At 48.7% G+C, this 15,884-nt stretch overlaps 2 protein-coding genes across 4 annotated transcripts in view; one reads left to right on the forward strand and one right to left on the reverse strand.

The window, feature by feature from the left end:
- Positions 1-15,569, forward strand: part of LOC127070621 (uncharacterized) — a 51,647-nt gene extending 36,078 nt beyond the window's left edge. Inside the window, exons 2-5 of the mRNA XM_051008861.1 lie at positions 11,148-11,448; positions 11,519-11,717; positions 11,816-11,908; positions 12,909-15,569. Of these exons, the coding sequence (XP_050864818.1) occupies positions 11,148-11,448; positions 11,519-11,717; positions 11,816-11,908; positions 12,909-13,226 (911 nt within the window). The 3' untranslated portion in view covers positions 13,227-15,569. The remainder of the gene's footprint in view (positions 1-11,147; positions 11,449-11,518; positions 11,718-11,815; positions 11,909-12,908) is intronic.
- The window catches only part of LOC127068913 (3-phosphoinositide-dependent protein kinase 1), a 148,851-nt gene extending 133,161 nt beyond the window's left edge, over positions 1-15,690 (reverse strand). Inside the window, exon 1 of one of the 3 annotated variants that reach the window (XM_051005727.1) lies at positions 15,537-15,690. In XM_051005727.1, the coding sequence (XP_050861684.1) occupies positions 15,537-15,560 (24 nt within the window). In that variant the 5' untranslated portion in view covers positions 15,561-15,690. The remainder of the gene's footprint in view (positions 1-15,536) is intronic. The other 2 variants (XM_051005450.1, XM_051005540.1) reach the window with 2 other exon arrangements.
- Between the last annotated feature and the right edge of the window lie 194 nt (positions 15,691-15,884).

Genomic DNA, 15,884 nt, shown 5'->3' on the forward strand with positions numbered 1-15,884 from the left:
AATAACGATCGATCGTAAGACGAAACGCGAACTCGTGGAAGAACGAACGTGGAGCTATTTCGTCGTGATCGTACGCGGTGGCGAATGCGTTCGGTGTACACGCATTCACGATAAAACGGGAGTGCCGCTAACGCATCGTTCGAGGATAGGAGGATGATAAGAGTGGAAGTTGCGCGGACGAAGAACGGAGAGGGTGGAAATCGGTTGCAGCACCCTACGATACGAGGGGAAAAGTTTTACTCGGAGAGAAACGATCGTCAGGATTCCAATCAACATTTTACTGCCTGTAAAACTGCTCCATTTCGTAACATTGCTTCCTCGGTAGCCGGTAACGCCGACACCCTTAAACTTTGCCAAGTTCCACTCTATTACCGTACCAACGCGGATTATATCCGCTACGATGATACCGGCCTCACGTCCTACAAATAGAATCCGCGTACACCGAGGACACCTCGGGTATCCCTCGAGGATTTCTCGCGACGTCTTCTCGACCTTTTTCGATTTTTGGAAGAAACGATCGGTTCGTCTTACGACTGAATCCTTTAAAAGCGATCAAGTACTTGCTTACGCGCGAAAGCAACGCTCTCGATTTCGAACGCGTCTCGTATCACCTCCCGTGTCACCCTACCGATTCTAATTTCGAAAGGAATTACTCTAATATTAAGACACGTACGAATCGAAGAAAAATATTAATCAGGAACGCGCGGATTTATTGCTCGATTACTCTTCCGGTTGCTACGATATTAACGAATCAATCAACGCCGGACGCTCAAGTACGAAAGTCATTTTGCAAATGACGAATTTACTTTCCATCGTTTGCCCGATAGAAAATGTTGAAGATAAGAAAAATGTAACTTTTCCCGGTTATATGCTTTCCATGATATCGAGGGTATAAGAAGAATGAATGAAAAATGTAAATTGAAATTTGGTTAGCTCGAGTTTCGTCCTCGAGAATTTATCCCGGAATTGAAAGGAGGGGCCCCCTCCTTCTATACTATTACGAACGGGGAATAGCTTTTAAATCAAAGTAGCCAAAAAGAAAGGATGGTCGAGTCTCTAGCGAACGTAGTTTCGGTGAAGCTTTTCGAAGGACCAAGTCGTCCTCAAGTCGGAGCCTATAGGTATCGGCTATGAAAGCAGTTTCTTTAAAACGATCTCCCCTTTGTCTCTACTGCGTCTCCCACGGTCTTTTCCTCCATCTCGCGTTCCTTCCTTCCCGAACGAAGGAAATCCAGAAAATCCAATCGGCGACGACTAGTCCCTTCCCTCCCCCGTTGGGTATGCGTCCTGTCGTAGACGCTGGAATATAAGAGTAAGAGGTCGCTCGTGTGGGACGAAAAGAAGAAAACAGTAGGCAGCTTTACGAGAATCCAGGAGTCGTAAGCGTAACTCTCGGTACGCTCTTTCCTACGCTTCCAACGTTTCGTATATCAAGCTCGAAGCTCGGTAACGCTTCGGAGTACGACTTTAATCCACTAACAGCAGCGCGACACTTGGTTTGCGTTTTCTTGATTTACGAAAGTTCTGGGCTGAACCGGGTACCTCGAGAGGAGCAGACAGAGAGAGAGAGAGAGAGAGAGTGAAAAGTATCGCATAAGCCGTGGAAGGAAGAAAACGCCGTCGATTTCTCGTTCGTTAGATCGCTTTCGTCAGTTGTCCTCCGACTAACTTCCAACATTTACACGCGTATGATCCGTTAATAAGATCTCTTTGTCGAGAAAGGCTTCGAGAGTCCTCGATGGTGAAAAATGTCCGGTGAAAAATAATGGTACGTCGTGAAATACGAGCGTTGGAGATGGAAGAGAAACTGAAACATTCTCAAGGGTAAAGAGCACATTCGAGACGTCCCTTTGTTTGTAACTTTTTTTCGCTGACAGCTTGGCAAGATAACTTTTCGCGTTCCCTCTTCCTTGTCCATCTCGCTTTTTCCATTTCGCTTTACGAACCTCCTTTACGAACGTTTCTATGTAAATCGGAGCGCGTATAACGACTCGCGAAAGGCCGCGAATGAAATATTTCTTTTCGCAAGGAATTTTTACGGCAACCCTGTCAAATCTGCGCCGCGCGTACGATTTGTCAAAGGACCCGTTGCTTTCAAAGTGAACTTTCAATTTGTACCGTGTTAAACGACAACCCCAAAGATCTCGATGACCTATAAACTTTTGAATAGGGCAATTAACTCGACCCACTGCCGGTCCCCCCGCTTACGGGATCTATCTTTTCAATTATGACAAAAATTCGTTAGAAATTCTACCTCTCCTTCCTTACATCGTATCTTGTGTCTCGTAGAAAAGTGCTGCTTCGTTATTTTCCGACGTTAGGCTATTTCAGAATGTTCACCTTTTATGCTCTGTTCTTAGGCGCTAACCTCCATGTCTTTGACACGCGACGCCACGCGATGCCACGGCAAAGTTGACCGCGCATTCGATACCTTTGAGAGAGGGAGGGAGAGAGAGCGAGATTGCTAAAATTTATCGGATAAGCGATAAATTTCGAATAAATTTCGGCCGCTCTAAATGCGAAGGACTCGACCCGGTAAAATTACAGCCGCGCTTCATATTCGTGTAATCTCATATCCGAGGGCAACCCTTGGCGTGACGAGCCGAAGCGGACCCTGAGCTCGGCCTGCATACATAGATGCATACGTACTTACGTACCTACGGCCTACCATGTAGGTCGGCTTACAACGCAACATCGGTCAAATCTCAAGGAGCATTGTACGAGTATCTCGTTGAAATTCGACCAATAACCGTCTACGCGGACACATAATATGTATGCGAACGAAGTCTAGTCTGGAAAAACTATCAAAAAAGAAAAAAAAAAACGAGACTAGAGAAGAAGGCAAATTATGCGGCGTCGTAGGGAAAGAGCAGGAAATATAATATCTTGAAAAGAGTCGAAGATATTTAACGAAATAACGATAATGTCGCGTCACATTATTTTCATGCGGCGACGTATAACCTGGAAGAAGCGGACGCGGAAAAGGCACGCGATGGCCCAGACAGGATGGCGACTGTGCTAGCCCCTCTTACGCTCTGCCGCCAACTCGATCGGTATACTAGCTACCCTATTTAGACCTATTTCATTCCATACCAATGCGCGGACCATCTACACACATATTATACACGTCGTAACGTTTAGGCGCCCTGTTCTTTCTTGGGATTCCTAATAACCGGAAGAAAAGGCGATCGCCTTTTCAAAACTTACTACCTTCGAACGAGATAACGACGTTGCTTGACGGTAATCGAAATCGACTGGTTTAAGCCTTACCGTACATCGTCTACCTAATTCGATGTATATCGCACTTTTAACGATATTCGCGATCGCGATCGCGATGAGTATAGATCTATACGTTGTTATATACCTATTCATCCACATTTCCTAGAATAATTTTCTCATACAATAGGTACATTATTTCTTACGTTCCCTTTAAGCTTCGGCATACGCGAGAGCGTCGAGATATTCGACATCGATCGTCGGTCTTCAATCTCGAACGAGCGTCCATGGCCGAGCGCGATAAATCGCGCGAATCGCCGATGCGTTGATTACACGGGGAAATGACGAATCGTACGCCGTATATTTGCAAGCAAATATACGTTGTAGAAACGGGCACGAGGGATACGGCGATTGAAATTTTATCTGCCAGGAGAATTTGTTTCGAAGCAGCTGGCCGATGCACGAGCCGATTTCATACGGATCATATGAAAGTTACCGGGAAAACGCGACCGTTCGCATTCCCATGTAATCGCGACCCATGACGACGAACGAATCGCCCGTCTTGTCGGCCGCGCAACAAGCCGCCGTTAAGAATATAATTCTAGAGGGACGTTCGAATCGAAAATCGACCAGATTTGCGATTGTCATAGAAATACGAATGTTTCAGGGGAAACGTAGTTTTATCTCGCGGATAAGGTATGTAAGCAGCAGCAGCAGCAGCAGCAGCAGCAGCAGCAGCAGCGGCGGCGGCTGGGGAAAAAACGAGGAGAAGCGCTGAAGAATCTGTCCGGGCGTTGCGAAATTGCGTGACCGAACCATTCGTTTCGGGCTTATCCTCCGCTACGCGCGCACCTTATCTACTCGTGCACGCGCTTTAACAGATATATCCCGGGGAACATCGAATCCGTCACTCTCGACGAAGCTCCCTGCGTCGTGAAAAATAAGCGAAAAAAAGTAATCAACGAGGGGAGAAAAAGAAACAGACCTCGCGAAAAGAAGTTATAACGACGATGGTAGTCGTCGGTGGTACTTGCGAAAGTAGCTTACTCGCGAAAGTCGTCGCGCGCTTTGGAAGATGAAATTTCTCTTGTCAAATTCATCGAATTTTTCAGATGAAATTCACGTAATTTGGTACCCCGTCGTCTCGAGAGAACGATTAAAACGAGTTCCGCGCAATCGGACCAAGTTTTCTACTCTTCGTAGATAACTCGAAGCTAACTGGGAAGAATCTTTCTACTCGCAAAATCTCAGTAGGTCATCCGTCTTCGTGGTCGAGCGCCATGAAAAGTTGATGTAGAAAGCGACGGTGCGCGACCACAAAGGACTAATGATCCTTGGCCGAGGGGGCAAGAAGCTCCAATTATTTCTGATGGATTCCTGTTCCTAACGACGGGACGCTTCCATTCGCTCGCGAGGCACACGTTTCAGGAAGAACTTTTTTCGCTATTACTCGCTGTGTGAACGCGAAACGAGTCTGACGCGACGGCCAGATGCTTTTTCGCCGCGCGCTCGAGATCATCCTTTCCACGAGTTTAGATTAGGCTAGCGTCCCATACGAGAACTTTCTCGGACGAACCTTCTCTCGAAGGGAACTACGACTACGAAGAGGATTACAATGACCTTTAGAAATGGAAACCTTTTCGAGATCGATCGAAAAATATCTTTTATCGCTGAAGGTTTTAGACGCAATCCCTGTACTTCCGTGCGTCACGAGCGAAGCTAACCTCTAACCTCTAGAGCGTTACTCTCAAGCTACCACGGCGCTTGCGACTCGTATGTCAAATTTAATTTCTCCTCTTCTAAATCCTCTTCTCGCCTTCCTCCTCTAACCTCCTCGAATCTCCTCGAATCTTCTCGAACCTCCTCGAACCTCCTCGAACCTCCTCGAATCTCCTCGCCTTTGCGGTGAAGAAAAGAATAGGAAAGGAAAGGAAAGGAAAGGAAAGGAAAAGAGCGAAAGGTTCTCCATTAATAAAATAAAACCATAGAAAAGAGAAAAGTCCGAAAAACTTTCTAGCGCTCTTTGTAACTATCTTTAGCGCGCGCGAAAAGGCCGTTCGATTCCCGTTTCCGTACGATTAATACCACAGATTAGAATTTCTCGCTTTTCTTTCGACGTCTTCCTATGACGTGTGCGCTTTGAAAATGAAAGACGCGCGAGAGCTCGTTAAATACGTCGAGGCGAGTCGAAGGAAAACGGAAGACAAGGGAAAATGAAGGAAACGAAATTACAGTACGGTAGAAAGGAGATGCGATAATCGCTCGATGATCCAGCGCTCAATGCCGAGACCTTAAGACCTTCTCGATCGCTCAATTTTATCTATCGCTAGCGGGGATCTGCCGTTAGAGAAATGATCGGACAATAATGTCCGATCGATCATGGAAAAAAGATTTTATGTCCAATTATAAAGAGGATGAGCGTGCAGGGAACGACGCCGTCGCAAATGCGATGCGTCCTCTCCAGCGGTTATACGAATCCAACGGGACTTTAGTGGATCTTAAAAATCCCAATTTAGACTTTACGAAGGACCTGACGATTGGATTTTCGGATTAGCGAACGCGACGTTAACCAACGCTGTATGCTTATAAAATCGAGAATCACGAGAAAATGTGAAGAAAACCGTAGATCGCGTCCAATTATCGAGAAAACTCCTTACGCTTTCGAATCTCCTATTCGCGTTCTACCATTAACGAGAGCCTTTGACGTTTAAAGAGAAATCGTATTCGAAATTGCGATAAACTTTCGTAATAACAATTTACATGTTGAAAAGAAATGCCAGAACGAAAGAATAAAGGAAGAAGGAATAAAAACGAAATGATAAAGGAGAACGCTCGAGATATAACGATTTTTTTCGTATTCCCAGACTAGGCGAAAATTTTTTTCTCCTTTTTTTTGCGTAATACTCGAGGCGCAATAACGAAGGCCATGCGCTTACGAGGAATAGTACGGAATGCAAGTAGAAGAGACCATTTTCAGGGACTCGTATTGCGGCAGGATAGATGAGGAAGACGGGGAAAGGAAGGAAGAGGAGAGGGTGGAAGAGAGACGCCCGTGATGTTCCAACCCCTTCCTTTAGCTTCCCCTTACCTTACCCCTTACCGCCCCACGCGCGCGCGCGCGCGCTCTCTCTCTCTCTCTCTCTCTCTCTCTCTCTCTAGACGTAGGCGATAGCGTAGTACTCGAGGAGCAGAACCGCGTGTATCGACCGCTGACGTCATCCATCCCCACTAAGCTACGTCACGTATACGCTTCGTCGTCGGAGTGGAGATTGACGCAGTGCCGTGTGATCTCGTTGGCGCATTAAATCCATCAGCTTAAACGCCTTAACTTTGCCTTAAACTTGAACCGATAGATTTGCACGACGATCGATTCCTACCAACGGCTTAAACGTTCCTTCCTCGTACTTTTGTATTTCTCGAGGATCGACTAATATTTGCGATGGAATAGATCGGACTCCTACGGTACGAACGTACAGGTTTCCTCTAAATTCTCTAACTTGACGTCACGGCAGTTTAATACCCAATGACGATCGATTATTCTATCGCTCTGTAAGTCTAAATTTATCGAGAGAGGGAGAGAGAGAGAGAAACTCGAAAGCGAACATATAAGAACAGCCATATAATCCACACGGACGAATTTTACGAATTTACGAGGTTTACCCTTTCTTCGAATAAATGAAATAAATAAATTACAAGCTACGATGTAATAGCTAATCTACCACGTTCTATCACGATAATGTACTCGCGTTAACGCAGTCGAATTCAAATTTTACAAATACATAAGAGCGTAAAACACACACGAGAGGGAAAACAAAGCGATCGTCCTTTCGACGTCATCTAGAATCTTACTAAAAATAGAAAATCGCCTGAAATATTCAAAGTCAATATACCGTAACGCGAGGGAAAGGCACGTGCTTAGATTACGTCAAGAGAACGGTATGATACGGTCCTGAGGCCAAGGGAGGCTGAGTACAAAAGTATTGATCCGCTTTGCCACCACTCTTGGCGCAGCAGTTACTCCCACCGCTTCGCGTCTCCACCACCGCCACCCCCGTGCTCATCGTCCTCGTCGTCGTCGTCGTCGTCATCGTCGTATCTTCTCGTAGCTTCCCTCCGCGTTTTCCATCCTTCCATGGCCTTTCCCGCCCTTTCTAGAACGTCGAGAGGAAAAGAGACAGAGAGAGAGAGAGAGAGAGAGAGAGAGAATTGACGAGCGGGAAACTTCGCCCTCGATTTTTCTCATAGAATGGTAACGCGCTATCGTGAAACCTTTCTCTCTCTCTCTCTCTCTCTCTCTCTCGTGTAGAAGCAAGCGCAAGGAGAAACAAGCCCCTTTGTTATTCTTCCCTTCGTTTGTTTTGCTCATTACCCACCTTTCTAGCGCTACTAGAGCCCATCGATATTCCATTACGCGACACGACCTCGTGAAAGAAACCAATTAAGACACGTATGCGGGCAAATATCTTGCCAATTTTTTGCCGCTAAGGGAAAAAATAGTGAGGGAAAAAAGATTTATTATGAAAATATTACGTCCATCGAGCAGAATCGATCAAAGTTCGCGTTGCGACTTTCGACTTTTCTTTTAGTTTTTCGATAAAACGCGCAAGAGAAAAGAACTCGTATATATCGTAGAAAGAAAGAAAACGTCGTCCGACGTTGCTCGTTAGGCGAACGGTAAAACGGTGTAATTATTCGACATCGTTTCAGACTGTAATAGCAGAGTTCGTTTCGTACGTACGTACTCCTGACCTATCGGACACGTGGCTCGTGAGACACGTGTCACGATGCCACGATGTCGCAGTTCCGTCCGATTTCCCTCCGCTCTCCTGTCCTATCTCTTTTCTCTCTGTTTCCTAATTAGAGCGATATAAGCGGCTTCGAGCCACGCCAAAGTTTTCCTGCCTGCGGCAACGCCGATAAAGAAAGAAGAGCGTCTAAGATCTAGGTAGATAAGTAGTCAGACACGCTGCGGATCGTGTCGCGATTGAAATGCAGGAACACAGCCCTGACGCAAGCTTGACGCATCGACAGCGGCAACTGCTAGGACAAAATCGACGCGAAACGAGGAGAAACGAGTGCGGATGGGGGCGGCGTGTGGGTGTCTCCGTAGATATACACAAGCGTCGCTTCGATGGGGTCGTTAAAATTAACGAGCGTATTCTCGGCTTCTCAAAAGTGTCGCGAGCTTACATTTGTCACGCACACCGATCGCCGACATTCGCATTGCCAAGAATATGCGTTTTTTCCGTAATACGATACCCACGCGTCGTTCGACTTAGGAACGAAGCAAGTGGCAAAAGTAGTAAGGGCAGCCGAACCGAAAAAAAAGGAATAGGAATGTCGATACGGCCGTTAACCCCTTTAAACACGGCCCGAGGAGCGTGCAGTCTCGGAACCAACAATAAGGAAGGATCCGTTGTCGAGGGCCGCTCGCGCATTATCCTTATCTATTCTTCTCGAACGGGTAATCGCTCGCACGATCGCACTACCGTCGAATTTCCAATCGATAGGGACCATTGCCGGAGGAATAATCGAAGGACCTCGGGCTACGTCGATGGGAGTATCTAACGATACGGTAACGATAATGCGCTCTCCTCCGACGATCGTATTCCCTCTCTCGGGAACGATTCGCGCGACCTTTCGCGCAACCAACTGATTTTTATCGCGGCGTACGTTACACCGCTAATTTCTTACGATACTCGTCGATAGAGGCGAGAGGGAGAGAGGTAGGAAAGAGCACGAAGGGGCTCGGGCTCGCTTTCGTAAAGCTAACGATCCGTAAGTCTGAAACGAGCTCGAGCGAGCAGCCGGCCTTTTTCGGTCGAGGGTTGCCGCGCGAGCTGTTCCGTGAGAGCAGACGCTTGGAAAAAATACGCGTAAACGGTCGGCCGTATATATCCTTCCCTCTACGACCCAGAGCATACGCTAAACGCGAGACGTTGCAGAAATCCTTGTCGCTCCTCGTTCGTTGCTGTTCGCCGAGAGTTTCGAGGAAGCTCTGGTGTGAACCAATCGCGTCGCCGTACTCGCTCATCGAATTCCTTGCATTTTCTCTAATTCGTTTGTTGCCTCCATCGAGCGACCGTCTAGAGCGAGTCCTCTCCCACGCCTCTTTACAGCGAGCGTTTGACGCATAAATAGCAGAGATGCGGGTGCATCGTCTCTCCTCGTGGTAGGCTCGTAGACCGACCAGTATCCTTCCCAGCTCCCTCGAAGTATGCCGACGGGTCACGCGGCTTTCGCCAAACAACCAAAGATACATTCGACGAGCGAATAAATCTTTTATCGTAAGTTCAACGATCGGGCGATCTCGTAATTCCGTGCGAGAGATGACGAAAGAAGAAAAAGAAAAAAGAACTGGAATTTCGGAAACGTACGGGACGCATCGTAGAAAAGCATCGTCCAATTAAGAGGTTCTCTTTCACTCGCGAGGATTTAACGTGACATCAAAGAAATCCATGCATCATATCCAGGCTCGCCGCGACGACAGCTGCATTTTCCCGGCGATTTCTTAAAAACATCGTCGCGTCGTGAGGTTGCCTCTGGGGGCGAAAAAGAGAAATGTCGGAGAATAGGGGAGAGAGGGCGGCGCGCGCGCGCGCGAGAGAGAGAGAGAGAGAGAGAGCCTTTGAGAGACACCGCGAGACGATGACAGCTGCGCGTCGTTGTCGATCAACGTTCTTTCTCCTTCTCGACGAAAGTAGCTTCGTTCGGTGACCGGTAACTCGATCCATTCCAAATCTACCGAAATTTGTTTCCTACACCGACGAGACGTAATTACTTCTCAGAGTCCACCCTCTCGTCTTATTTCCGATTCGTGTCGCAACGCTGTAAGGCGTGCAGGAACCAACGCGAACGGATTTCTCAAATACGCGTATGCCCGTTGTAGAAGCAAGCGAACGCTTTTAATCGATACGCATAAGAAAGCTTTTAACGAGTACGAATTCTCTCTTTCCTCCGCTTCTTTTCATTTTCTTCCGCCTGTCTTACGTTCTACTCGGAACGCATCGCGCGATGATATCCGGAGTCTCGTAAGTGTCAATGCTCGCCGTTAAAAGCATAACGAGTCGGCGTTAAAACGAGGAAGAGCCGAGTTAAAATTTGTCGCTACTTTTCTTCCTCTTCTCTTCGACACGAAACCATGGCTTTTCTACGAGGACGACAACGGGAACCAAGCGGCGAAGTCGATGTATCTACGCGCGACGGGATTCCGAACAATCTCCGGGTTCCAGTAACGAGCTCGTAAGCGTAACGAAGAGCGTAGGAGGACGAGAGAAAAGATAAACGAGTCGAGAAGAAATAATCGGAACGCGCGATATTCGATGAACGTTCGCGCAAAATGTCAAACGCTACGACGGATCGCGCGCTCGAGACGAACGTTCGGCGAATCTCCTTCTCGCGATTCGAAATAATCGATGGATCATGATGATTCGGGACGCGTGAAAGTTCGCAGAGCTCGTTCGAAAGAACAGAGCCGCGCGAGTTTCCAGGTCGACGCACGTATCCGTCGACATTTTCCCGTAATAATCAAGCCAGACGGAACTCGTCCGATGAATCGCATCCGCGACAAACCGCGTTTCGCCCGTCTCTGTTTCTTCCGTCTGCTCTCCTGTCTCCTATTTACGGTCTGTTTTCATGAAACAACAATGGCTTATGCGTAACCGTCACAGTTAAAGGCGATAAATAAACAAGGCGAGCTCGTTACTCGCGGTTGTTGTTTCCTCCGAGGCTTTCGTGGGTTTTCATTGGCAACAGGACGAACCTCGTCATCCCGTTCTCCCTCGGACCGAGAACAAACTCGTGCAACGATCGGCTCGACGAATCGACCGAAGAACGTAACGACGAACGTCCGTGCACGTGCTCCGTTCTGACATCCGTTCTCCGAACCGGACGAAACTTCCGTTAACGAAGGTAAACTAATTTTCGCGTAGGTACAACGCGCGATTACAACGTACAGCGGCCTATTTGCTTACCGTGCTCGCTCGCTCGCTCGAACGAACGAGAGTACGTCCTTGCGACCGCGCGGCTGACGCGGTCCGACGCGCGATCCCTATCTCGGTATAAAAGCAGGCCCGAGGTACGATCTTTCCGCAAAACTCGCGTAAAAGCCGCGATGGCGAAGCTGCCGGTGGTCCTCCTTCTCCTGATATTTCCGGCTTTTCTCAACAACGGGGACGCTCTGATACCAGACGGCTTATCCAAGTTGTTCGGCTCCCTGGCTACGATAAAAAGGTAGGTAGGACCTTCGCTCGCTCGCTCGCTCGCTCGCTCGCTCTTCGTTACAACCAATTTCTATTTACAGCGTAAGGATTCCCGAGTTACTGAATCAATTGTGCAACGAATCGCAAGGCGCCAACGTTATGCTGCGCGATGCCTGTTACGGTTGCTTTTATCGCGCGAGCAATCAACCAACGGGATATCCCTTGCTACTGGCAATGTCGGCGTGCGCGGACATGTACCTGAATAATACCGATTACGGTCACTGCCAAGCCTATCTGAGAGTAAGCGAATGAATATCGAAGGATGCGACGCGATGGGATCTCGTAGGTACAACTCGATCACTTTTTACTTATTAAAATCGTAATCGTTGCCTCCGTAGAATGCGACGAACAATTTGAACAACAGAGTCGGTCCCGTTACGATCTACTGTACTTTCCTCGAGTGCATTCGGCAGGTGAACAAGGACACGCTGGTAACGTACAACGTCACTTCTCCTCCCTTCTCGCTTCTTTCTCGGACACTTTTTTGATCGAATCGCAATCCGATCGACTCTCGAACGCTAATTCTTGGTCGTAAAGGTGTGTGGTAAAAGGTGTACATACGTCGACACGTACGCAAAGCTTCCACGTGGAAAAGCGAACGTGTAAATAAGAGAGACCGGCCGGCGGATGAATCGGTCGATAAAGCGAAACACTAATCGAAACCCCGATAGAACGCACCGCCTTTCAGGAATAACGATGATAGCTCTATTAAAAGGACCTACGTTGTAAATATTGTATAGGACGCTTTGCGCGCAGCCATAAGGGAAGGAGGAGCAACGACGAGCCGGGAAGCACGAAGGACGAATCCCGGCTTTGTAGTAAAAATATATCCTCGCACTTTGAGAGCCGTTTGCGTATTCAGAGAGCAAAAGGCCGATTCCATTACCGTACGACCCGGAGCAGAGCCCATCGATCCCAGAACGGTCCCATAAGTCCTCGAAAATCCCAATTAGAAACTTTTGTTTCCGCCGCTTTAATTACATGCACCAAGAGTCCGGACGAAGAAAGAGTCATCACACCTTGTACATAGGCACATGCGTACGTACTCGCGCACGTACTCACGCGTAACCCACTTGCTTTCTAAGCAAGCAAGCAGGTAGGTAGCTGCGCGAAACCCCTTTCCACGGAATGTATTATATCAACTAAAAGGTGTACGAGCGTATCTACGTAAACTATTCTTCCTTTTCCCTTCGACCTCCATCCCTTTTACGACACGGGCATTTCGAGGAAGTCGTCTCGTTATTCGCAAGGTCGCGCATGTGCCGCACGCTAACGCACGCCCCACACGTTGGATATAACGATCCAACATTGTACATAACGGTGTAGAGTAAGGGAAAAAGGAAAAAGTATATTTGCGCCTAAACAATATCGCGCGCCGCGACGCGAGATCGTCCAGGCGCGATCTTCTATTGCGAGCAACTCTTTCCACAGCTGCGAGAGTGCGTGGGCGAGGCCCTGCGAATCTTTCCGAACTTCGATTTGACGGACGTCAAACTGAGCCAACTCCTCGTCAACGCTACCGCCTGCGTTTTGGCGAAAACGCGTTGCGCTTATACGAACCCGATAACCGGGGAGATTCAAGAGGACGATCTAGCCAATAAATTTCACCTGCCGTCTGTCAACGCCATTCTCGTCAACACGGACTACGACATCAACATCGTGCAGTTTCCCTTCCGTTACGGCGCCGCGGACGTATGCGCCAAGTTCCGAAACGTCGAGCCGGCCGCGTGGCCCTCCGTCGCTTGCTGAGAACCGTCGCGGTTCTATGGAGCGGTCACGTTCGATTATACTTATCTCGTTCCATGTTATCTGTGGCATCGCGGCTCTTGTACGTGGCCCGATCATTGTATATACCTGTTACATCGGATATTCGTCGTTGCTTAACGAGTCATCAACTCTTTCCGCTCGACTACCGACACCGCGGCCAGGACGTTCTCGTTACGATCCTAGACGCGCGCACAGTCGCGTTGATCCTTCGAGCCGGCTCGACTGTACCAAAGAGAAACCGATCGAAGAGAGAGCAAAGCCGACGTAAATAAAGGAAATATATATTTAGACGCGTCGTCGGAGTCGTCTCCATCGCTGTTCGCCGATGTCATACGACAATTCGCACAGGGCGTTTAGGAAATTTCTCGGGAACGTGCCACTTGGCAAAAGGAACAAAGATTCCTCCGTAACGTAGGACGTATCACGTACACGGCACGTCGTTCCATTTAGCGAAAAGGCGATTATTTCTATCCATTAACTCGGCTAATCGGATCACGAGCGACGGCAATGGCAAAGTCGGCACCGATGCTCGGACTCGAAACGTGCGCTCGACGAAGTCTCCAAGTGTTTCTTCAAGTATTTACCAGTTAATTATGCTCAATCCGATATCTCGAAAGAGCGCGTCAGGACGCGCTCGCGCGATTATCCTATTCTACGAATTTCGCTGGCGCATGAACGTAAGAGCGGAATTTCAAAAGACACGCGGAAAGGTACAAGGAAGCGGAGCATCTCGGACCAATCGAGCTCGAAATTTCATACGCGCGAGTGGACGCTTCGAGTGGTCTCTAGAAGAAGGAAGAGGGAGAGGGAACGACTCGTGCGGTGTCGCTTTCAGGCGTTCCTCGCGATTACATCTCGTATACATCGTACATGGGTTTCGTATTATTTAGGAAGGATTTGAGAAAGACGCGTCCTTCGGAACGAGAATACGACGCGTCCGCGTCCAAAATTACGCTTCCATCTCGCATTACGCGTGCTTCGCTAAAGGCATCCTGCGTCGTTCGAGGACGAGCCGACGGAAGAAAAAATGCGATACGTCGTCGCGCTGATCGTTCGAAGCCGACAATGAGTCATCGACCGCATTTTTTCATATATGGAACACCGAGAAACAGATAGAAGATTATTCCGTCGAAATGACGTCAGCCTGGACGAACGGATGCCTCGCGTCGATGCTATTCCGGACGCGATGACACTCCACCGACACGGAATCCGCGCCTACGCTCGCATGACGCACTGCCCGCTATCTCGCGCTAACGCGTCGAATATCTTCAACGTCGTCTCACGCTCGATTTCGATAATCTCGAACGAGCGATACGCCCGTTCTTCGACGTAAACCCACGTACGCGAGCGAACCTGCGAAGCTTTCAAAATAGTTTCAAACATCGACATCGTGCCCGCTCCGTCGAGTGATCGACGGATCATCGTCTCGCCGTACGTGCAAGTGGCGCCATCTGGTAAGAAACGCTTCGACCACTTCGTACCACGTACTCCGATTTACTCGAAGCGATCGACGTTTTAAATCTCGACGTAGTCTCTAAAGTATCGAGACCGAATTAAACTAAAACCATATCTCTCGGACTTTGATCAGTTTTTCAACCTTATCCGCCTGATCCAATCGTTGCGCATTTAAATCCAAGAGATTTCGATCTTTAGCCGTCGATTCGTTGAAAGATCGGAAAGATATCAAAAGGTAATCCGGAGCCACGACAGAAGCGGCCGCGAATGATCCTTGGCTCGCCAGGGAGAGCGGAGATTGCAACGCTCGATTGCATCATCGCAGCGCGGTGACGTCACAGGCCGAACGAGGCGCAACGGTCCGAACAGGTGACAGTCGCTGTCAAGCAATGACGTCAATCGGCTGACGGCCAATGAACCTGCGGCTCGCGTTTGCGCGTTCAAACTTTTCGTATCTCCTATCGTATGCATCGCGTGTCTCGCTCTTTCGCATCTCTCTCCGTCTCCCCCGCCTCCCTGCCGCTCCAGCGCGCGCGCGTGCTTGACGAAGGACGATAATCGAGAACGGCCAGATGCAGATCAATTTTCCGATTCGCCCACCGTCGAGCCATTTCTTACACGCTTTCCTCCTTCCTTCGCGGGTCTCCCTTAGGGTATGCGTTAAGGATTCCTTCGGCGAGAAGACGAGATGTGAATCGTCTGTACGGGCACTGCTGTCGTTGATCGTTTGACGTACGGACGGAGGTCTCGAGAAGGCCTGAATATAACCTAACGAGAGACGATCCTCCTCGAGAGCACCGTCTTGTAAAAATCTTAATAAAGATTGTCATTACTCACGAGTGGCGACGGACCGTCGGTCATTCTTTAAAGGATGCTTTCGCCGGGCTTGGGAGCTTCTCGCTTGATTTAACACTCGATAAAGAGGACACACACTCGCGTTACCCTCCTCGAAATAGCAAACGCTGCCTCGGCCATCATGGTTTCGGACGGCGACGTCGATCGCTCGAATTTTTCCCACCGCAGAGACTCCTGCTGCCATCCTGCGATCGATCTTCGAGTCGAACGAACGTGCGGAACTGTTCGAAAACGAAACGCCGCTGTACTTTCTTTTCTCGACCGATCGATGCTAAAGTAAAATCATCCTCTGTCGTCGATAACAAAGCGATCGACCTTACCGTCGGTAGC

Source organism: Vespula vulgaris, chromosome 1 (genome assembly GCF_905475345.1).
Source record: "Vespula vulgaris chromosome 1, iyVesVulg1.1, whole genome shotgun sequence".
Taxonomy (NCBI): domain Eukaryota; kingdom Metazoa; phylum Arthropoda; class Insecta; order Hymenoptera; family Vespidae; genus Vespula; species Vespula vulgaris.